This window comes from Gossypium hirsutum, chromosome A05 (genome assembly GCF_007990345.1).
Source record: "Gossypium hirsutum isolate 1008001.06 chromosome A05, Gossypium_hirsutum_v2.1, whole genome shotgun sequence".
NCBI classification, from domain to species: Eukaryota; Viridiplantae; Streptophyta; class Magnoliopsida; order Malvales; family Malvaceae; genus Gossypium; species Gossypium hirsutum.
In genome coordinates this window covers 31,139,714-31,163,749 of record NC_053428.1, presented here as the reverse complement: position 1 = coordinate 31,163,749, position 24,036 = coordinate 31,139,714, and the positions used below count along the sequence as shown (strand labels likewise).

The 24,036-nt window shown below is 31.2% G+C and overlaps 2 protein-coding genes and 1 long non-coding RNA gene across 3 annotated transcripts; 2 read left to right on the top strand and 1 right to left on the bottom strand.

Moving 5' to 3' along the window:
- The first annotated feature begins 4,970 nt into the window (after positions 1–4,970).
- Positions 4,971–8,132, top strand: LOC107943703 (uncharacterized). Its single transcript, XR_005926490.1, has 3 exons — positions 4,971–5,390; positions 5,506–5,572; positions 6,698–8,132. It is a non-coding gene; the product is annotated as an uncharacterized lncRNA (long non-coding RNA).
- A 1,041-nt stretch (positions 8,133–9,173) lies between these two features.
- Positions 9,174–13,230, top strand: LOC107943704 (UDP-rhamnose/UDP-galactose transporter 6). The gene is made up of 6 exons (XM_016877484.2): positions 9,174–9,456; positions 10,386–10,629; positions 11,175–11,359; positions 11,442–11,642; positions 11,765–11,926; positions 12,661–13,230. Exons 2-6 carry the CDS (start codon positions 10,500–10,502, stop codon positions 12,988–12,990), a joined length of 1,008 nt encoding a protein of 335 aa, XP_016732973.2. The 5' UTR covers positions 9,174–9,456; positions 10,386–10,499; the 3' UTR covers positions 12,991–13,230.
- A 3,589-nt stretch (positions 13,231–16,819) lies between these two features.
- LOC107943702 (40S ribosomal protein S18) lies at positions 16,820–19,154 on the bottom strand. The gene is made up of 4 exons (XM_016877483.2): positions 19,007–19,154; positions 18,563–18,723; positions 17,659–17,847; positions 16,820–17,125 (listed from the first exon to the last, which is right to left on the bottom strand). The coding sequence occupies exons 1-4, from the start codon at positions 19,007–19,009 to the stop codon at positions 17,020–17,022; spliced, it is 459 nt and encodes a 152-aa protein (XP_016732972.1). The 5' UTR covers positions 19,010–19,154; the 3' UTR covers positions 16,820–17,019.
- Positions 19,155–24,036: the final 4,882 nt, after the last annotated feature.

Here is a 24,036-nt window from a genome sequence, read left to right as displayed (position 1 = left end):
TTAAGCTAAATTCACTTAATAAAAACCTAATTAGACACACAACTAGGCTCATAATTATTTCTAATAAATATTTACTAATTCGGTTTGCTAAGACGAAGGCCTAAAAATGCACTTTTCTGATGCTCGTGAATTTTGGGTCATTACACTACTACTGTTCATTTTTTGCTACTGACTTATTTGTACCAATACATCTGACAACTTGTATCGGTAGAAGTTTGTCATGACCTAAAAAGGACCCCAAAACATACCTAGTTTGACCCAAAACAATACCATATCATATCCAAACATTAAAAACATGTTTATAAAGTTCTAAATATAATTTTAAGCATGTTTAACAACTTAAATCACCTATTCACAAGTATGATCGCAATCTTATTAACATCAAGCATCAATTTCACTTTTTTAGCACGCAAGCATCATATCAAATATGATCTAAACAGAACATATTAGACAAGCATAACCACATATCCCTATATCCAACACACACAATCATATATGGACATGTTCATATTACATACCATTAACACATCAAATGACCAAAACATTCAAAATGAATTCAAAGTAAACTATGAGACTAGATACATGCCGCTTGCTACAAAACATATCAAAATCTATATACACTTTGCTGAGCCTAGAATTGAATCTTGGATGTTATCGTACTTCTCGAGTCCTTGAGATCTAATGTTACTCGAGCACAGAAATAAACAAAATTGCACGCTAAACAATAGAATTTAGTGTTGCTAACATGATTTGAAAACAATAGAACACATATATAACAGTTTAATTTATTCAATATATATATATACAAGATTCAACAATAAAATAAACCATATCCATCTTTCTTATCTCATGCTTTTATTTATCATACTTCCATGCTTGTTTAACGTATCATATATCATTATTTTGAATTCTAACTATTATATCATTTCAATTTCAAGAATCATGATGCATATCAATTGCACATATTAATCTATTTAACATTTACCGTACCATCATAATCACATGTATTTTATGGCATTTCATAATAACATATTCATTTTCCCATTTCTCACAATCGAATCCATTGGTTCGTATTATATTCATATCAACTCTCAAGGCTCGTAATAACCAAATTGCACGGTCTTTCACATGCTATCATCAATGCTATGATGTTCATATACAATTTCAAAAATCAACATTCAATATTTAGCATCATTAACCAATTCACATGTTTTATAATCCCTATTAACCGGATACAAACTTAAGATGGATACACAGATCAACCAACCATCACACCAATAATTAGCACTTGGTGCATCATTGGTACGTCCAAAGTATATTGTGCTTCGTGCATCGTTGGTATTAACTGAAGTAATATATATAAATGTGTCTAGCACCTCATCTGTATATCTAAAGTATAATATGTGCTCTACGCCTCATCGGTATAAATCGAAGTAAATCCCATACACTAATCCTATGACATGCCAACTATACCCAACTCAATCCGAGACTGTCAATAGGCAATTCAATGTTTCATAACATTCATATTTTGTAACGTCCCCCTACCCGAGACCGTTACCGGAGTCAAGCAGGAGACATTACAAAACTTATCTTAGCACTTAAACAGTTTTCGTAGTAAACTATCCATCTGCGTCACGGTCGCTAAAAAAATCATATCTCGAGTTACGAAACTCAAAATCCAATTCCGTAAATTTTCCCTGAAACTAGACTCATATATATACTTACTAATTTTTTTAGAATTTTTGGTCAGGCCAATTAGTACAGTTTATTAGAAGAAGTCTCCCCTATTTCAGGGTTCGGCTACTCTGACACTTGTGCACTACAAATCAAATTTCTTCCTGTACAGAAATCCAATGACTATGCCATTTGTTTCAATTAAAAATAGACTCAATAAGGAATCCATACAAATAAATTTTGAGTCCTAATTCTTAATACACAATTTATGGTGAATTTATAAAGTCAGAACAGGGAATCCAGAAATTGTTCTAACCCTGTTTCACAAAAACGTAAATATCTCATAAAATACAACTCTTTTACCTATTTTGTTTCTTCCGTATAAAAATAGATTCATTAAGCTTCAATTACATATTTTATTCATCATCTAATTCACTTTATACTATTTTTGGTATATTTTCAAAGTTGGACTACTGTTACTGTCCAGATCTGTTTTAGTATAAAATGTTGATAACTAAGTTTATAACATCTTCATTTCTTCTCTCTACAACATTTACCAACAATTCCTCTTATTACTCTTCACTAACATATCAAAACATACCATACTTAAGGTTTTGGTAACATTTACAAAACATACCAAAATATTACTTAACAACTTAGATACTTTCAAAATGACCAAAAGACATCCTAGGTACAATGCCATTTTTCAAAAAGATAGAAACTTCACCAATTTGAGTTTGGGGATCGACTTGTATGCTGAGTCCTTATACTTTCGTTCCTAGCCTGCGCACGGAAACAAACCGTACGTTGAGAATACTCTCAGTGCTATTTCTATAAACAATAGCTTAATCAACTTTAAAACATGGTAATTCAAACACATTATTGCTATTATTCAATATCAATCAGTACTTTAATAACCTTTACTTTATTTACCCTTATTAACATAACTCGGACATTGACAGATACACGGATCCAACCGACACTCCGGGATAAGCACATAGTGCTTCATCGGAATAAATCCGGAACTTTAACATTATAGTACACAAAGTACTTCATCGGAACAAATCCGGAACTTTAACAGTAGTCGACACATAGTGTCTCATCGACTCAATGTCGGAATATCCCAATACTTCCAATTCCTATGACATGTCAACTATATCCGACTAGCCCGACACTATTAATAGGGTATTCAAAATCACATTCATTTCAATATGGTAAAAATACTTACCTTATTCACATTTTCATACAATATAAATATCAAATATAGCAATAACGATTAAGCTCGGTTTATAGAAATACAAACCACTATTTATCGAATTTAATCGATATCTTCGTTCACTTTCTCTTTTCCCTTCTTTGATGACGTATCCGGTGCTACGTTTGCTACTAACAATCATACAATTAAAAATCATCAATATACTAATTCATAAAACACATTTTTCACTTTCTATCAAATTTTTACAAAAATTCCAATTTCGTCCTTTTTCCATTACTAATCTTTTTTTCTTTAACTTAAGCTTCATATTCTCTTTTAATCAACTCATTAACAATTTCTAACTCATAAAATTCATTATAAAACATAAATTTTGAGCTCTATTCAACTTAATCCCTATTTAAACCTAACTTAGAATTCTTTTAATAAATCACTCAATTTTCACTTCTAACTCCTATCAATTTAACCCATAAAACCTCAATTTATTCAACTAAATCAATATCTAAAAATTTTCTATTTTTCTTCATTTTAACCTCATACATGTAGAACTTTGAATTAGGCATCCATAAACATAAAAATCATAAGAAAATGAGCTAAAACAACTTACCAATCAAGCTTTAGGGCCTTAATCCTCAAATTTCCCTTTTCTATTTCTTTCTTTCTTTCTTTCTTTCTCACGATTTGCTCTCTGTAACTCTTTCTATGTTTCTTTACTCATTATTCTTTATTCATTATACTATATTATATTATTATTAACCTATAATAAATATAAAATTAACATGTGTAATAGCTATAACATAAAATATCTTATAGCTATTACACATATATACCAACTATTACACATGTTATATCATACATTCACACACATGGCACTTAGGGTCTAATTGCTAGATTAGTCCCTTTTACTTCTTTAATCTATAATTAAACTTTTATTCCTTATGCAATTTAATCCTTTAAACTAAATTCAAGCTACTTCACTTAATTAAACACTAAATAACCATTCAACTATAATTCATAAATATTTCTAATAAATATTCATGAATAAATTTCACGGAAACAGTACTTAAGACTCAATTTCCGATACCGTAACTTTCGGTTCATTACATATTTCACATATTATAAGTCATTACATAGCAAATAAAATATTGTTATAGTTTTACAAAATCGCATTTATTATTTTCATATGAAAATCAACCTGTAATGATTTAGTAACATTTTAAGAATATTATTTTGATATAAAAATAAAAAAATTATCATTAATAATATTATTTCATATAAAATTAATTATAGAAATTATGCATATTTACTAAAATAATTAAATATTACACTCCATAGAAATTTTAAAAAAATATGGACAATATTATTCACTGGAAATAAATTAGACAAATGTGTGTATACATATTTTTAGGAAAAATATTAATTTTATAATAGTTTAATACATTTAAGCTCTAAAGTTGTACAAATTAAAATTAATTGAATGTACAATGAAATTTTTATTTGTAAATAATTATATTCTAAAATATTAAGATTTAATAAAAACTTTTTTAATATTAAGATTTAATGAATTTTTAATATACTCAAATTTCATAATTATGTTCATACACTTTTAATTCAAATATTATAACATTTTGTATTAGTTTTAAAATAATTGTAAAAATTAAATGAAATTTAGAAATAGTAATAATTAATAAGATTAAATTGTGAGATATGTGAAATATAGAAAATTAATACTATAAAATATAATTTAATTTATACGAAAGCACTTATTATGAAAATATAAATGGTATAAATGTTATGTTTATTTATTTTTCTCATTTCTTAAGTCCTTTTCCAAAAAAAAAAGTTACTTAGATAAAATAATCTTATGCATGCAAAAACATTAGTAATTAGAAGTAATAAAAAATATTATCTAAATTCAATAATATTAATAAATTACATTTGGAATAAATACTAACTTGAGTAAAAAAAAAACTGTGATATATGCCTTAAAGATTATCTCACTCCATCTACGAAGTAGAAGAAAAACAATTACACCATGTTTGGTTGGGTGTAATGGCTAATCCATTACACCCCGATTCGGTGGCCCCACCCAATACGCCGTTTGGTTCACCGTTTACCGAATCGGAGGTTTTGCTATTCCTTACCTATTCCCTCAGCAGCTGTAATAGGGATTCCTGGGTTTTAGTTTGTAATGGCTATTCATCGTTTTCTTCTTTAATTTTGAGACCAAAATAGCCTGCCTTCTTCTCCCAAAAAATTTCCCATCGATTTCATATCCTCAAATCAAGCCAAATCGATTCACCTTCACGTTTTCACATCTTCTTCCAGCCAAATCGATTCGCCTTCATCTTCTTCCGGCCAAAGGTATGCTGACAGCCAAAGGGCTTCACCATTCTTCCAGTTCTTGCAGCGACTGAGAAACAGTAGCGGGAAGGGAGGTAATCTTTTTTTGCCCTCATCAAGCTTCATCCTCTCCGACGTTTCCCTTCCATTGATTGCAGAGGTAATCTTTTTGCTTCTCTTCTTCATTGATTTTTCCCTCTTAAGTTTGGGAACTTAAAATCGATTTTTGTCCTCAGCTCCATCTTCTCATACGTTTTTGCTCTTCATTTTATCAGGACCCAAAAATTTCATCACTTTCACATATTTGACCTTCCAGCACCGCCGCCTGCGCCTCTACTACCAGTGAGAATACCTTGTCTCCTTTCCTTTAATTTCTACGCTTCAGATGTTTATCTATGTTTCCCGATTATCCTAAATTTTTGTGTTTTTAATTTATTTAGTTTAAAATTTCGATTTAGTGCATTCCATTGTTTGAAATTGAGTTAGAATTGTCTTCTAAAGGCTGAGACTGATCTAATTAGCTTTTCATCACCTGATCAAAAGAGCAAAATTCTCTGAGGGACAAGGTTTTAGTAACATAAAAGGAGAAAGAATGTTAAAAATCCTGGCATGCATAGTCATATATCATTTAAGTTTCATCTTAGGCCCTAAAGAATGTTAGGTCCTCTGACATGCTAAACTATTTCCATTTGATCAACTAGCATAGATGAATATGCAAAGAAGCTTTCTTCTTTTATGCTAAATTATTTCCATTTGTCACCATGTGCATGGTTTATGCTAATATCTTTTATCTTTTAAGTATAATTTAAATCTAGGGCCTTAACGTAAGGTAAAGTGCCCTATTATTTGAGTAGTTTTGTTGCTGCTTCTGTTGTCATTTAAAAATATGATTTCCAAAGACAAGTATTAATATGACCATGGTCCTCTCCTGCTATTGAATTGAAGAAATAAAAGAAAAAGGAAAGTTTGACTTATGAGGACAGAGCAGGGCAGATTCTTAGAGTAACCTTTGGGTATATGCTCATGAGGATTTGTGTTGAAATATTGCATTCTTTAAGTTTTTTGTTTTATTTCTCCCATAGAGCTCTCTAATTGAATGATAGCTTGGCTTTGGCTGCAAAATGAATCAAGCTATGGATAGGCACGTTTAATATTAAAGAGGTTTGCACAAAAAGCAAATCCTATCAAGTCTATTTGATTTACTGTTAAACTAATTAAATACTATATCAAAGGGATCTTAAATTTCACCAATCTTCAGCCTTAGCGCATGAGAGTTTTGTTACTTTAAGTCAATGACAAGGTGTCCCTATATAGACAGATAAACTAATATAGGGCAGCAAAAGAAGAAAAACAAAATGTAATTGACTATAAAACCTGTTTAGATCTCCTTGGATGTCTCCTCTTTTTCAAATGCAGCTAAAATTTATTGTCAATATTTACATCATCTTCCTCTTTTATATTTTGCAGATAGAGCCAATCCCAAGAGGAAATCTACCTCCTGGTTTTGATCCTATTGAAGGTTGCAAGCTTATCAGAAAGGAAAAGGTATTATTTTCAAGATTTTCCCTTTTCTTTTTTTTCCTTTATTAAGCTGAGTGTGCACTACAATTTTAAAGCACAAGTTTGAATGAATTGCTTCTATTTTTCTTGTTTGTATTCATGTTACTTTGGTTATCCTTTGTTTTTCTTATCCTTTGTTATATTGTATCATAATTCAACATTATGTCGTTTACGTCGATTCAATATATGCCTTACATGTTCATTGTAAGACAGAATCTGTTCCCCGTTTACTATTTGGTTTTGTTTGAAACATATTTGTACCATGGGGTTGCGACGAAGATTCTATTTTCGTGTTTAAACCGTTTGCAACAATGTTTTCATTAGAGCAAGTTTTCATGTCTGCTGATAGAGAACAATTTGTAATGCTTTCACTTGATGACTTGTTTACACCGTTGCTCGTACAAATCGTATATCGGTTTTATCTTATCATCTAGTATAGGTTTCAGCTTCTTCTATTGCAGCTTTCAGTTGCATGACCTTAGTCTAGGCCTATAGGGTTCTCACTTTTGTGGCATATTAGGCATGTTTTTTTCAATAGGCTGTTAATTTTCGAACTCGGATGAAGTTGGAAGCTATGAAGCTTTCTACATGTTCACTATGACACTGCACTATGGTCAGTTAGAACCCAATTCTGCTTCTTTGCTTGCTTTATATGCAGCTTGAAATCGCAATCAAGTTTTTGTCGTAAAGTTGCACCATGTTCATTCTTGTAGAATCAAACCTCTGTTCAATAGGCCTAGATAATTATCCTTTGTTGCAATGTTAGTGTCTTAAGGTTTGGGTATATGCTATCTGGTTTGCTTATCCCATGCAAAAACATGGTCTTATTACATTTCGCAGCATGGGATTCACATTCTGTTGCTTGTTCATGGATTATACTACCTATTTTTCAACCCGATTCTTATCATTTTTGTTCTTGCATCAATAATCAAATCAGTCTGTTAACATGCTCAGAACCCTTTCAATGCCACACTATGGGGTTGAAATTAATGCAGATGCAGATGCAGTCCTGAAAATCGTGAAGATGCCCGAGTCTGAAAGACTCAAGATAGCTACAGCAGCAAGGAGAAGAGCTAGCAGATTTTCGGAGCAAAGATTTTACGATGATCTCAAAGCCGCAATCCGACCAATTATATGCGGTTCTTCCTAGTTATAGGATTGCATTAGAAGATCACACTGACATAGAAAACAATAGTTATACTTGTTCTTGTTTATTGGGGTTCTTCACCCTTTCGATCCAATCATTAGAAAAAGCTTAGTTTAGATTTGTCAACAAAATAGATATACTCTTAATTTTGATTTGAAAACATACTTGAAGGAATTGAGGATCATGTTTGGTTCATTGGATTGCTCATTCAATTACTGCCCTATTTTAAGATCATCATTTTATAATTTTTTTTAAATAGAGTAATTAAAAAGTAAATTTACTAATAATTTAATAATCTTGACCGTAATTTACTTTATATTTAAAAATATTGTTTATAACATAAAGTATTGTTTAATATTAAAAACAATGGACTAATGTTAGAAAATGGTTTCAAAGGCACAAAATCAATATTATTATCGTACTAATATTGCAAACAATATTTAAATTTCTCTAAATTAAATGAAAAATTAATATAAGAATATTGATTATTAAGAATTTTATTAAATTATATATTTTAATTAAAATATATTTAATAATAATTATGTTAAAATATGATTAAATTATTTATTATTGATATTAATAATCTTATTAAAATTTAATAACAATAACAATAATCATTTACCTAAACAAATTTCTGCTAAGGGTATTCTAGTCATTTTAGTTTTTTCCATTATGCTATTACACCTCTATTACATTCAACCAAACACATGATTACTATTACGCCTCTATTCCATTACATTCAACCAAACAGTTGATTTGCTATTACACCTCTATTCCATTACACCTCTATTCCATTACACCTCTAATCCAATACACCTCTAATCCAATACAGCGAACCAAACGTGCTCTTAAAATTTTCTTATTTCTTGACGTTGTGTCTACATTCAATTTCTATTCGTCTGTAAATTTTTTTCTATATTAATAAATTTAAAATTAAGAATTAAATATTTTTTTTAAAATTAATATTTAATTTTATCAAACAATATGATATTCAGTAATTAAAACTTTAATAATAAAAATATTTAAATTATCAGTTTATCAAGAAAAACATCTTAATCTTAAAAGAATCCGAAAGAAAATTCAAATATAACGTTTACAAATAAAAATAATTGATCTTCAACATGAATCATCGAGCCTTTTTAAACACAGTGAGGGCCTCATGGGCCAAATTCGAATTATAAATCTTGAAATTAATACATTAGGAATTTTTTTTTTTAAAAAAAAAAAAAGAAGAAGAAAGAGAATAAAGTGTGAAATGCCAATTTGATGTTCACATCTCATTTGCTGGCTTGTCTGCCTGGTTTTTATTTTGTTCTACTACCTCTCCCTTCCACGATCCCTTCATTTTCCAACTAATTTTCACATTTTAAATAAAAAAAAACTGAAATTTTTCTTCACTCTCTCTCTCCAACTCTCTAGGGATCCACACAAAATAATTAAGCCCCTCCCTTGCTGAGCTACACTTACCGTCCTCATCATTTCCCTCTCTCTCTCGTACCACGACTGCCTTTCCAAAACGGTACGATGGCCCGTCGTTTTCCATTTTCCCTTTCGATGCGTTAGATCTGTTATTCGTGTTCTCCATTGATTTCAATTCTGAGATCCAACACTGGTTTATTTATTTCTTAGATCTAATTTTACAATTTTTGTCATTGTTTTCTTGTTTACTTGATCTGGATCCATAGATTCATTGATAAGGTTTATTTATTATCTTTGTTTTTTTTGTGATTTTTAGTGTTTAAACAGTTCAATGTGATTCACTTTGCTTTTTTCTGATTGATCTCTCAAGGGAATCTAAAGTAAAATAGTTATAGTTAGATTAAATGTTCGAGTGTTCTATGTTTACTGTGTTTAACTAATTTGGAATTCTACATTTATCTTTGATGACAGTAAATCGAAATGTTTAATTTGACGTGAACTATTTTCTGCATGAAATTATGTTGAGAGTTTGATCCAATCAGGGAGAACATTGACTATTGATTAGTTATTGTAGAACTCATAAATCGTAAGTTGGAGTTGAGTTGATTTCATATGTAGTGCTGGCCATAGTCACGATGATCTAATGAGCACAATGATTTTTAAGTCTATGGATGTGCTTTGCACTCCATGCTTAGATATTTAAATGGATTTTGAGGTAGCTTTACTCCGTTAATGATTAGGTAGATCTGTTGTTAAATTGGATAATTCTTCAGAGGCAGAAGATGTTTTAGTCGAAGTCTAGGCATTGAGTTGAGTAGATTCATATTTTTACTGTAGCAATTAATGGAATTCGTGTAGTTCATATCTGTGTTCATGGTTAGTCTGAGTTAGCAACTCATATCTTGATTGTAGTTAATGTATTTGCCTGAGTATCTTTTCAGCATGTCTTTGCAGAATATTTTTCAATAAACTTGCAGTTCAAGTATTCTTTTTTTTTTTGGTTCTTATTTGTCACTATTAATTTTGTAGGATTATTGCTGAAGTTGTTGAAAACTCTTGGATATCATATGCACAAAGATGGATTACTTATAAAAATTTGAGTGATACAAAGATTTGGGGTTATCACTTACAACCACGTAGAAAATGGCTCCAGCTAACAAGGCTGAAAGAAAGGCAGTTGTAGATGCGTCTGCCTGGATGTTCAATGTTGTCACTTCTGTTGGAATTATTATTGTCAATAAAGCCTTGATGGCTACTTATGGTTTCAGTTTTGGTAACTTCCTTTTAAACTCTTTTCATTGCTCCCTCCGTCCCCCCTCTTCATATGCCACAAACATTTGAAATTTGAGATTGTGAGTGGTACAATTGGGTAGCAGATAATCAATACTGCAAAAAGGCTATGCAATTGGCCTTATCATACACAGAAATGAGTTTTGAGGTTCAAACCTTGAATGTGCTTGGTGTAGGTTTAAATGGTGGAGAATGAAATGCATGGCTATGACTCTCTTCCCTTACATATTCTAGAAGGAAAAGAAATGGGTTGAAGTTGTTGAAAACATTTGAAAAATAATAAGAAGAAGAAAATTGCACTGATATTGTAAGAAAAGATGAAAGGAAGCCTTTACTTGGATGTTGGAAATAGTTCATATTAAGTTTAGGACAATTGCGATGCTCTTGTAATACTTATCTTCAAGTAAATAAGCTAAAGATTATGTTTTTCCTTTTTCCTTTACTAATAAGTTCTCATTATGTTTTGCTTCAATAAGGATGTAATAAAATGTCACTAACTTCTTTGTATTTGATTGCTAATTGTTGCAGCCACAACATTAACTGGTTTGCATTTTGCTACCACAACCTTGATGACAGCTGTTCTAAGATGGTTAGGATACATTCAATCTTCTCACCTACCCATGGCTGAGCTTTTGAAATTTGTTTTATTTGCAAACTTCTCTATTGTTGGAATGAACGTTAGTCTGATGTGGAACTCTGTGGGATTTTATCAGGTAAAGTATATTATTTGCTAGATTTTACTAGTTTTGCTTTTTAGATGTTTTCAAAATCACAGATTCTCTAATTCAATGACAGATTGCAAAGCTCAGTATGATTCCTGTATCCTGTTTTTTGGAAGTTGTGATGGACAAGATTCGGTACTCCAGAGACACAAAGCTGAGCATAGCTGTTGTTCTTCTGGGCGTTGGTGTTTGTACTGTGACCGATGTGAGTGTTAATACCAAGGGTTTCATAGCTGCCTTCATTGCAGTTTGGAGTACGTCTCTGCAGCAGTATGTAAGTTGTTCTTTCTTGTGCATGTATAAATTGAATCTTCCAATGTTCTAAACTGCTTCATTTGTAGAACTTATATGCCATGATTTATTTATTCTTGTGGTTTTTTTTTTTTTTTTGTGCAGTATGTACATCACCTTCAGCGAAGGTACAACCTTAGTTCCTTCAACCTACTGGGACACACTGCTCCTGCCCAGGCTGGAACACTGCTGCTATTAGGACCATTTCTGGATTATTGGTTGACAAGCCAGAGAGTTGATGCCTATAATTATAATATAGTATCTATTGTAAGTGTTCTATCTATTTGTATTCTTTGCATTATGAGGTTTTTGTGTCATGGTAGTTGTTGCCATCAGTTTAGAATGAGGTTAGATTTACTTGTTTTAGACTTCAGAGTTGCTGTCAGAATCGTGTTCATGAAGAAAATTGCTTGTGTTCATGAATGTGCACTGTAATGCATGCAATTATTTGTATTTCTTTCGACCTACGGTTATATTTAATTTGCATTGCGTATCATGTTGCAATCTGCATTCATTTCTAAGACTGCTTACATGACATATGGTGCCTAACATCTCTTAAAACATCTGTCTACTAAATGATTTTAGGCTTAGTGGAAGTATTTGTGCTTATTCTATTCTGATTTAAAAAAAGCATTTAATTTTTAGTGATTTAGTTTTGTTACTCGAACTCGGGTATGAGTGTAGATACAAGTATGTGACATTTATGGGTGTCAAACATGGGTACTTCGTGAAAAATGAAGAGCCAGTGTTAACATCGGTTGCATGCAGCACATAAGAGATGTACTTCCTATACTATTCAAGTCATAAGTTCACTTTGGTACATTTTTATGTGGTTTAGCTGCTGCTTATTTTTGGTGCCTGCCTTTTCCTGTATGCAGTTGTGCGTATGCCTGTAGAAGTATTTTTGAGCTGTTCATAATTCCAATTGTAGTTTATTCCTGTGACTTTCAGTTTTACGGGATTAGTTGCTAACAATTTTTCTTGGTTCATGGTCGTTGCAGATGTTTATATTACTTTCATGTACTATAGCAGTTGGAACCAACCTCAGCCAATTCATCTGCATTGGCAGATTTACTGCAGTGTCTTTCCAAGTACTTGGCCATATGAAGACAATCCTCGTATTGATTATGGGATTCTTTTTCTTCGGAAAAGAAGGCCTCAATCTACATGTGGTTCTGGGGATGATCATAGCAGTGGCTGGAATGATTTGGTACGGAAATGCTTCATCTAAGCCTGGTGGGAAAGAGCGTCGCAGCCTATCTCTTCCTACAATCCGACAACAAAAGCCCAGCAGTTTATCGGATTCTAATGAACATGATTCGAAAGTTTGATTCTCCTCCATGTAGGTAAGTTAAAAGCATACAAGGTTAGCTGATTTCAGAAAGCTATTGGTTTTATCGATATGATTAGAAGAAAAAAAACAGCCTTAGTTTTAATGATTTTTATAGCTCTTTATTCTTTGGTATTGGGTTCACTTTGAGGGTATGGATTATTTTCTGATAGGATTTAGATGCTTTTGAAATTTGCTTTTCATATTGAGTAATATAATTTATAGAAATTTTTGTCATGCATCTTTTTGGGGGTTCAATTTACTATAAGAACCAATCATTTTCTTCACGTTGAATTTATCATTTGAAGTACTAGTAAAAATGCCTGGTAAAATCAAAGACCTTAAATACTAGTTTGAAAACATGTGCTATTTTATTCCCAGTTAATTTTTCACACATTTTTTGGCCTACCTTCTAAATATATGTTTCTTAATTGACTTAATGTCAAATTTGACCATTAACGTTTACATATTTTGTCAAAATGGCCCTAATTGTTTTTTGAGCCTTTTTTGGCCTTCAATTTTTGTTTTTTTTTTCAAAATGTTTTTTTTAATAGACTTGATGAAAGTATCATTAAAAAATGGATTATGTGGAATATTTTTAATGAGACTTAATTTATTAATTAGGTAATCCAATAAGATAATTACATGTGAAAAATAATAAAATAAATAAATTATACATGAAATTAAAAAAATAACTCTTAATTTAAAGAAAATAAATGTAATTATCTAAAAATAAGTTTTAAAATGAATGCATACGGTTGTTTACCTGAGAGGTTTAAAAAAGATGATTAATAAATTATTTTAAATTTTTTTAAATAGTTACATTTATTTTTTAAAAATTAAGAGTTATTTTTTTAACTTCATAAATTATTTATTTTATTATTTTTGACATATTATTTTATTGTGTTATCTAAGTAATAAATTATATCTCATAAAAAATATTCTACATATGAAATTTTACATCATCTTGTTAACTTTTTTAGCGGTACTCATCAAATTTGTTTAAAAAAAACAATTTAAAAAAAGAATAAAAATGATAAAAAAAGGCTCAAAAATATAAATAAAGCGATTTTGACACAACATGTTAATGCTCAATTTTATCATTAAGCCTTATTAATTTAATTCCATTTTAAAACTTTTTAAAAATAATATTATATTTCTTAGTTTAATTTATTTTTGACATACATACAAATTTTAGTGTTGGAGTCATAAAGGTAATACATATAATTATATATGTAATTTACCTTTTAAAAATGAAATGAAAAATCACTGAAACTAGCAAGCTGTTTCAATTTTGTTAACACAACCAAAATTTCTACAACGAAAGATACGACACAATTAAATATATTTGAACTCTTCAAATTTGTCACAACTTACCACTTAGAACTAAAATATAGTTTTTAATGATCTAGTTTGATATCTCAAAATAAATATTATTGGGCATCTAAATTTACACCGTTAAACCAGTTAATTAACGTTGCTTTGTGTTAAATCAACATCACATTAGCATTACAATGTATTTATCCGAAGACATTATCCATGTCATATCATTATTCATTTTCAAGTCACTTGTAATAATTTTTTTTACTATAATTTATGTTTTACACTGGATTAAGTCAATTGATTTGAAACCTTTTTAGAATAATTGGTTGTATTGCTACTTAAACAAATAATATTTTTAATGTATTTGTTTTCTTTTGAATCTTAATTTTTTTTTGTTTTATCTCACTTTTTTAAAATTTTTTTGCAAGTGACTTGAAATATGATAAAAAAATTTATTTTAATATTTCACATGGGTTAGCCGTAGGGATGGAAAAAGGCCCAAAATTTAATGAGTTTCGAGCTGATTTGACCCGATAGGGTCGATTTATTTTTTGAAGTTGGTGTCAAGGCACGTTAATTTTTAAAATTAATTGGGTCGGATTTAGAATGAAACCGCCCACCTCGTGCCAAGATATTTACAAATTCACCCTCAATACATATTTAATATTAATTAAATTAAAAATCCCTAAAATTTATCACTACTAGTCTCATTCTACTGCCTCTATATTGTCTCCTTTCACCCCCTTTTAAGTTTATTTCCCTCATTTTCTTTCTTCTTAATTTAATAATTTATTAAAGGAATCTTTATTCTTTTTTTTCTTTTGTGTTGTAATCAAAGCATGTGCGTAAATATATATTAGTACACAACTATAGAGATAAATCATTTAATTAAACTCGATAGGATTGGAGTTTAGTATACTATTAATTTTCGCGTTTGGGTTTGGAGCGAGCTAAATTTTTTAAAGTCGAGGTTGGGTTGGGTCAAAGCATGGTGGTAGAGCATTGGGTCGGGGCAGGCAAAACACCGTCCCACCCCGTTGCCATCTCAAGTTAGCCAATGGGTTACAAATGGCTAAAAATCATTTTTTTAAATATTTTTAAAATTTTAGAGTTAGGATTAAATTGATAGAATTTGGAAATATTGATGACCAAATGTATTAAATTTTTTAGAATTAGAATTAAAATGACAAATTTTGCAAATATTGAGAGCTAAAATTCTTGAATTTTTTGGATCAAATTGATAGAATGTGTAAGCATCAGCTCAGAGTAATTAAAATATTTAATTTCAAAAATTTAGTGACTAAATTGAAAAAATTAATAGTTGGGTGACCAAAATAGAATGAAAAGCATAATTGGGTGATCATTTTTATAGCTTACCAATAAAAATTATTTTTTAGCATGTTTCACATCATTATTTAACAAAAAATATTAACGGATGGGCTAATTTGTACGTTTCAAAATGTACAAGAGTTAATTTATCCATTTTTCAATAGAGGAACCGAAATACAATTCACCCCTAATTTGCACCTTTCGAAATGTACACGGGCTAATTCTTTGTAAGAACTTATAATATATTTTAACATTTATTAATCATAACCACATTCAATAAATTGATAAAAATATAATATTTTTCGAATTAGTATTTAATATACTGGCAATGTATTTTTTTTACTCCACAAATAATTATAAAAAATTGACATGTGTCTTGTTTTTTACATTTATCAATCCCTTATTCTTGCTCCACTAACCGTGAACTATTCATACGCTCTTGAACAGAAATAGGCAATCCCAATCTTTGATAATTTTGTTATCATCTAATTGTTTTCGCATGGGCCCATTCAACCATGTAAAATATCACAATGTGATAAAACAATCAATTAAAAAAGATCCTCTAACTCCAATTAAGAATTTATTAGGTCATTTAGGAACAACCTCAAAATTGCGAATTTTTATTCATCATTTTACCCTTTAAGAGCTCATAATCAGATCTCGGTAGCAAAATATTTAGAGCTTGACAATTTAAAACAGGCTTTTCAAATACTTATTTGAATTGGTATTTTCCCATCATCATTATCATCATAATTATTGTGAATACCAAATAATTTCTTCTTCTTTTTTATAAGAATATTTAATATCATATATCTAATATTTATTTAAAATCAATATTTAAAAAACGAATTAAATATTAATCTATTTGACATCAACATAATTATCAATACAAAACATTTCATTTAAGAAATAACATTATGTGTAATTCTAAGAATAAAAAGGTAATAATTAAAATCATTTCTTTAAACCATTCAACAATTTTTTTTTTGAAAATATTTAAAAATATTCTATCACTTAATTACAATAAGAATTTATTAAAATTTATTTAACACTTTCCTTAAATTACAATGCTTTCAAAAACTCTAATTAGACCAAACGAGAAATAACTGAAAACTATATCATTACATAAAGTTTCACATCCATCGAAGAAAAATAATTAACCATTTGAATATGATTAATTAATGAATGTTGGGAAATTCATTGACCTGAAATTTGCGTATTCTAATGTCATTTCTAACATTGCCATATTCATAGAAGAAAATTATTAATTAAAACAAAACAACTGAAGAAGAAAGTCACATCCAAAATTTGTCTTCATGCAAACAGTGCCTAAAAGCAAGGAAATAAATTCTGCCTCAGGATATATATGTATATGCACTCAACGCTTCTTAGAGACACCAACAGTCTTCCCTCTGCGACCAGTAGTCTTGGTGTGCTGACCGCGGACACGGAGGCCCCAGTAGTGCCTCAGCCCACGGTGGTTCCTGCATGATGGTGTTTCAAAATGTTAGTTGCCATCCCATGTCCCAAAACCCTAAACTAAAACCACTAATAGAAATTGAATCAACTGGGATTCAATCTACTTCTTAAGAAATCTCAAGTTAACACACTCTAAATTCGTATTTTCTCTATAGTACTCAACAATCGGACATAGGTAGGTAAGAATGTATGAGCCTCGGTAGATGAACAACTTTAAAAAAAAAAAAGATGCCCTTATCCAACATTAACCCTGAGTCCGGATAATATAGGCACAAAGAAAGGCCAGGACGGGTGCTTAATTCGGTCCCAATTACAAATTATAGACGAGAATGCCTCAAATAAATTGTCTAAATTATTTAGTCATGTGACTGAAAATCATGATACTCAAAACTCCAGTCTGAGTGTCGGATATGAGTATGTGTCCGAAACAGGTATGTTGATGGTATCTTTCCTAAGGTTATGTATCAAATAATAACTGGCACATAAAATAAGACATGCGCAAAGACAAATCGGTAAAGAGCAAAAACAAAGAATTAACCTGATTTTCTTCAAACGCTCCAAGTCATCTCTCAACTTCATGTCGAGAGCATTAGAAACAACCTGGGAATACTTTCCATCCTTGTAATCCTTTTGCCTATTCAGAAACCAATCTGGAATTTTAAACTGCCTGGGGTTGGCAACAATGGTCATGAGATTGTCCAGTTCCTGTGCAGTCAACTCACCAGCCCTGACACCAGGAAGACGTAGATCAAATAAGTTCCCCACAATAACTACAAAAACCAAATACTATTGAACAACTTCATCAACCCCACAGCCTATGCTTCCTACATGATTATGGACTAGAAATATAATGACCAGGACATTACCAATAGGTTTTGGTCACCACCTCTGCATATGCTTTGCATCAAAAGAATCATCCTTTTTTAGCACCCCAAACCCTCTTTATAACCCGTAGGTGCACCTCCCTTGGTTTGAACCAAAATGTCTCACTCAAGAGAGTCCTTTTCACAATACGTGCTTTATCTACATGTTTCGCCACCCTACCAGAAAATCCCTCTACCTCTACCGTGCTGAAGCTTGGTAGTTTCCACCGCCCATCTAGGGCTGAGACCTGGGATTTGACCTCAAAGTGACTATATTTGATTATATTCATCCAAATCCCAACTCCATTTTTATATTGTCATTGCATGACATAAGAGATGTTGATTCTAGTCTATCTAAAGTAGAAAGAAAAAAACTCATAATTTTCTTCTACACGCACGTAATCTACTTGCAGCTAGATCAAAAGTAATCACTTCGGCATGAAATGCCTCAAATCATATCATATATCATTGTCTAAACTTTCAGTCATAGAGCATCTTAGTTATTCCCAATGAAACCTAACATTGGCATGAAAATAAGAATGTCCATATATATCTAAAATTTTCAAAACAAAAATGGACCTCTTGTTCATATCGACATCGGCCTTCTTGCAAACAATGTTAGCAAAACGCCTTCCGATACCCTTGATGGAAGTCAAAGCAAACATAATCTTCTGCTTTCCATCAACGTTGGTGTTCAATACACGTAAAATGTGCTGAAAATCTTCGTTGGCCACCAGAGACTGTAAACACGACACACAAAAAAAACACGTTAAAATGAATTAAAACCAACGATCTTTAGGGAAAAAAAAGGAAAGAACACAATCAAAATCAAGAGAAACCCATTTTACAAGCGCTCATAACAATCCTTTTCCTCAAAAAACCGTAAAAATATGAAGCGGATTTTGACTTTTTTTCTAAAGCTGATAGTGAGATCAAGTACAATAAAGCATATAAAAAGCTGCAGAAAGAGATGAACTAATCAATTAACGACAATAGAGCTTTGAAATTAGGGATTTGGATTACCATTTTTGAGAGCGGCGAGGAGACTTGGGGAAGATGAGAGATGAGGATCTGGCGATACTGAAGCTGATGAGGTGAGGCGAATAACCGATGGAGACCAATTTTAACTAGGGTTTAGTGCACAAAATATAAAATAAAATAAAAGGCAAGAGGATTAAATAATAATTACTTAATTATAAAATATTTTTATTTTAAATATTTAAAATAGAAAGTTTTGTAATTGTTTAATTATTTTAGTCAGTTTAGTTAAAATATAAAAAAAATGTAATCTATAAAAATAATTATTTTTGTTTGTCTCGGATTATATATTAGTTATTTATGTTTGAAATATTCCATTTTACTTATTTACGTTATCGTCTTGTTAGAAGTCGTTACTCTACCCTTAAACTTCGTTACATTCCTAACGGTAGTCCTACGTAGCAGCTTAAATGAATTTTAAGTGCCAACTTAGATGTCAATAAAAATAGGTTTTTAATTAAATAAATTTAATTTGGCTCGCCACGTAGGACATCCAAGTTGGCATTTAAAATACATTTAGACTGCCACATAGGACTATCGTTAGGGAGTGATGGGCGTCGAATCCACAAAAAAAAATTCCTACTAAATACTCTAAATATAGTAAGAATGGTAATAGGGTCGAGTCCACAGGGATTGGTACTCTAATCAACTTTTGAGTTTGACTTATGAACAGAATGTCGTGTCAAGGGTCGTGGCTAGAGTCGTGCCCACGACTCAAAACATACCAGTTGAAAAATAAGCAAATAAATAAGTAAGCGGGGGATTTTGAAATTAATTAGAAACTAAATAATTAAAACTGCTAAGATAAATAATTAAATAAATCAGAAATTAAATTGGGATTTGCAATCAAACGTAATAAGCCTTAGCCTTAGACTCGGTAATTTCCATGTTGAAAATTGATCCTAAAAAATTGATCTTAATAAGCTGGTTATAATGATTAAGAATGTCCAAACCACCAATTCTTCCTCTCGTAGCTGGTCCCGATACGTCCTGCAAACCATCCCTTACCGATAGTCTAACCAAGATACACTGTTCCCGATTCAAGATTTCAGTAGCCTTACGTTCTGAAGAATCCAATTAGAGTTAACGGCCTCAACCGCCTGGGTCGTTTAAACCCGATCACCTCCTCCTCGATTTGTTCTCGAAGATCCAAATACAGCATGGCCGATTCGTTTCTCCAACTGTCAGAAAACACGACTCCAACCCAACGAGCTCTTTTTGACTTGAAATCAAATTATCCTTAAGAGATGAGTTGTTAATCCCGATACTTAGAAAAAAGGTGAATACCGATTAGAAGGATTTTAAGCGCGAGTACAAATCTCACGATTCTTGACTGGAAAGAAAACCTGTCTAAAGCTAAGATAGAATTTAGTTAAGCATGAAATTGTTCATGCTTTGTAAGCTTGGAAAGGAGATTGATGATTATGGCGAAGAAATGAATGGAAAGGACTTGGAGAGCAATTGGCCCAATTATGGAAAAGAAACAAAAATTGGGAATAATGCTACAAAATGTAACGTCAAATTGAAGAGAAAAAAAATGATATTCCAATTCCAAATTGAAGAAGGAAATACAAGAGAGAGAGAGTAATTCAATTCCAAATTGAAATAGGAATGTAAAACAAGGGGTGATTTCCTAAGAACTAAAAGCCCCTATTTATATACATGGGGTTTACTAAATTTAGCCTAAACTAATTTAATATAAAATAAAAATAAAATAAAATAAAATAAAAATAAATAAAATAAAATAAGATTTTCCTATTTTTGGCTTTTACAAAGTCAAAATATTTAACGTGTCCTTGGTTTCCTCCATCTTTTTGATTTGGCCCCATTTCAATGTTTGTGTTTCAATTTGGCCCCCTTTTAGCTTGTTTTTGACCAATTGCTGTAACGCCCCCACGCCCGAAACCGTCACTGGAGTCAAGCTCGAGGTGTTACTAAACTTATCTTACCTTTTAAACAACTCTAAACCACTTATTTTAATTTTCGAAATAAACTGTTTTTTTGCATCATGGTTACTTAAAAATTCATTTCTCGAGTTTCAAAACTCGAAATTAAGATCCGTAAATTTTTCATGAAACTAGAATCATATATATATCTACTAATTTTTTTCTAGAATTTTTGACTTAGCCAATTAGTACAATTTATTAGTTAAAGTTACCCCTGTTTCAGAATTCGACTGCACTGGCCTCTACTTACTACGAACCACTTTTATCTCTGTACAAAAATCATATGACTATACCGTTTGTTTCTTCTAACCATATAAAGTACACCACCTAATTATTTTTTTAAAATTTATGGTGAATTTCTAAAGTTGAAACAGGGGATCCAGAAATCACTCTGGTCCTATTTCACTAAAACTCAGATATCTTATACAATACAAAACCTTTACCTGTTTTGCTTAATCCATATGAAAATAGACACAATGAGATTTAATTTCATATATTATTCACCATCAACCCATGTCTCTACAATTCCTTGTGATTTTTCAAAATCACGTTATTTCTGATACTTGAATCTGTTTTTAAGTTACTTTCACATTTTTCTTAGTTTTCATGTGATAGTTACTACTTATTCATACATACTATTAAACATGTATATCATCAGCCCTTCTATTAGTTAATCACTAGCAAGTATTTACACACCATTCATTGATCATATCATATCAAAAGAAACCAAGTTCCTATACATGCCATACACAAAACGAAACGCCTAACTATACCAATGTGATTTCTTCGATAGTGTGATCGGTCTCCGACGTTTCCTTCGATCCCCGAGTGGCTTGATAAGAACTATAAGAAAAAGAAAATGAAGAGAGTAAGCACTAGGCTTAGTAAGCTTACAAGCAAATAAATTACAACATTCAACATAATGAATAATTATACATAATGTCACCTAGCCTCATAAACTTTCTTTACTTCTCATTTTCTACCTTCTTCTTTACTCATTTACCTTCTTTCTTACCTGACCTTTCACTATTCATAAATATAATCTACCTTCCCTTTTGCTGATAATTCACTGTAATTTAACTCGTATCCTGACCCGTTGAACCACTCGGAATACTAAGGATACTAGGGTCGTTCCTGTCTATCAATATCCTGCCAATGCCATGTCTTTGACATGGACTTACAGGAATTATTCCTGTCTCCAATGCCATATATAATATGGACTTACATGGCTCAATCCTGTCTCCAAAGCCATATTTCTAATATGGACTTACATGGCTCAATCCTGTCTCCAAAGCCATATTTCTAATATGGACTTACATGGCTCATTTCTGTTCTGTCCTGTCAACCCTAATATCCTAACATTCCTAGGGTTCAATCGGGGCTTTCTAACACTTTTCCTCTGTCACTTCACCTTAAATTCGACTTTAAATATTTTCATAACATAAATATATAAATGCTGGAAATTGACAATAATAATGTAAAATAAAATAGTATTGCATTTATTTACTGTAAACTTACCTCGTATGCAAAAATAGCTACTTTTACCATTTCGTCCACAACTTGGTATTTTCCCCATTTTAGCCCGAATTTCAGTTTTCCTTGATCTATTATTTAAAATATAGTCTAATTAGGACTCACATTATTCAAACTGACCCAAAATCATATTTTGGAAAAATTACAGTTTTGCCCCTGAACTTTTGCATATTTACACTTTTGCCCCAAAGCTCGTAAATTAAACTTCAGCCTATTTTCTTATGTTTTATGACATGCTGATCATTTTTCCCTTCTATGGAAGCATCAAATTCACACTCTAACATGCACTTATGACTATTAGGTATTTTTACCGATTAAGTCCTTTTACTCGTTTTTGCTTAAAACCGAGTAGTACAAGTTGTCTAACATAATTTGAAACCTCATATTCTATCATAAAACACCAAAATACACAAATTTCACCTATGGGTATTTTTCCAAATATGAACCCTAGGTTGAATTATTGCTAGCATAAGCTTAATCGAGCTACCGGGACTCTAAAAACGTAAAAATCATTAAAAACGAGGCTAGAACGGACTTACAATTGAGCTTGGAAGCTTGAAAAACCCTAGCCATGGTTTCTCCTTGCTATATTCGGCCATGGGGTTGAAGATGAGCAAAATTGGCTTTTAATTTTGTATTTTAATTCATTTTACCCCTAAATGACCAAAATGCCCTTACTACTAAACTTTCCAAAAATTCCATCCATGTCCAATTTTTGTCCATAGACTTAGAAATTGGTAAAATTACTCTTTAAGGACCTCTAATTAATAATCTAATTCAATTTTATGCAAAATACTTCTAGAACACTAGTTTTGCAATTTATTCAATTTAGTCCCTAATTTCAAATTAAGCACTTTATGCATAGAATTTCTTCACGAAATTTTCACACAATCATGAAAACATATCATAGACCTCAAAATAATAATAAAATAATTTTTCTACCTTAGATTTGTGGTTTCGCAACCACTGTTCCGTTTAGGCCTTATTTCGGGATGTTACAATTGCATCCCTGACAAGTTTAAGTCATAAAAGCACTAAATTAGCAGGGTTCAGTTCAAAAATAAACCAATTTAAACGCAAAAAATATGCAAATTAACATGTTTATCAGGGAGATAATGGAATTTAACAGTAGAATAACCACTTCGTAACAAAACAATAGCGTAAGTGATTAAAATGTAATATGAGGCAAACAAAAGTGATTATTTTTGTAGTTTACTAAAAAAATAACATAACATTTTTTTAAAATTTTATTTTTTACTCTTTTTTGTTTCCTTTTTTCTTTCTTTTCAGTTTTTTTTTCTTTTATTTTCTCTAATCATAGCCTTACTAGGTTAAAGAGCTCTACCACCGGTGCTTCGACTGACACAAAACCACCACCAAACGATAGGTCTCCAGACCCTCTGTACATCACCAAAACCCCAAGCAGAGGTCTGAAGCTGAAAACTCGATCCGTTAGTGTCCATCATTGGACCGTCATGAGCCCAAGAAATGTTGTTCTCCTCGAACTTTTCTCTACCTTCACCGTTTGGATTGTTA

Bases quoted from the DNA above. Each gene is read 5' to 3' on its own strand.
- LOC107943704 (XM_016877484.2), top strand. From the start codon at position 10,500: ATGGCTCCAGCTAACAAGGCTGAAAGAAAGGCAGTTGTAGATGCGTCT. The intron at 11,360-11,441 runs GTAAAGTATATT...ATTCAATGACAG, and splicing joins ACTCTGTGGGATTTTATCAG to ATTGCAAAGCTCAGTATGAT. The intron at 11,927-12,660 runs GTAAGTGTTCTA...TGGTCGTTGCAG, and splicing joins ATTATAATATAGTATCTATT to ATGTTTATATTACTTTCATG.
- LOC107943702 (XM_016877483.2), bottom strand. The intron at 17,848-18,562 runs GTCCATTTTTGT...TCCTGGTGTCAG, and splicing joins GATGTCGATATGAACAAGAG to GGCTGGTGAGTTGACTGCAC. The intron at 17,126-17,658 runs GTTAATTCTTTG...ACCATCATGCAG, and splicing joins GAGCGTTTGAAGAAAATCAG to GAACCACCGTGGGCTGAGGC.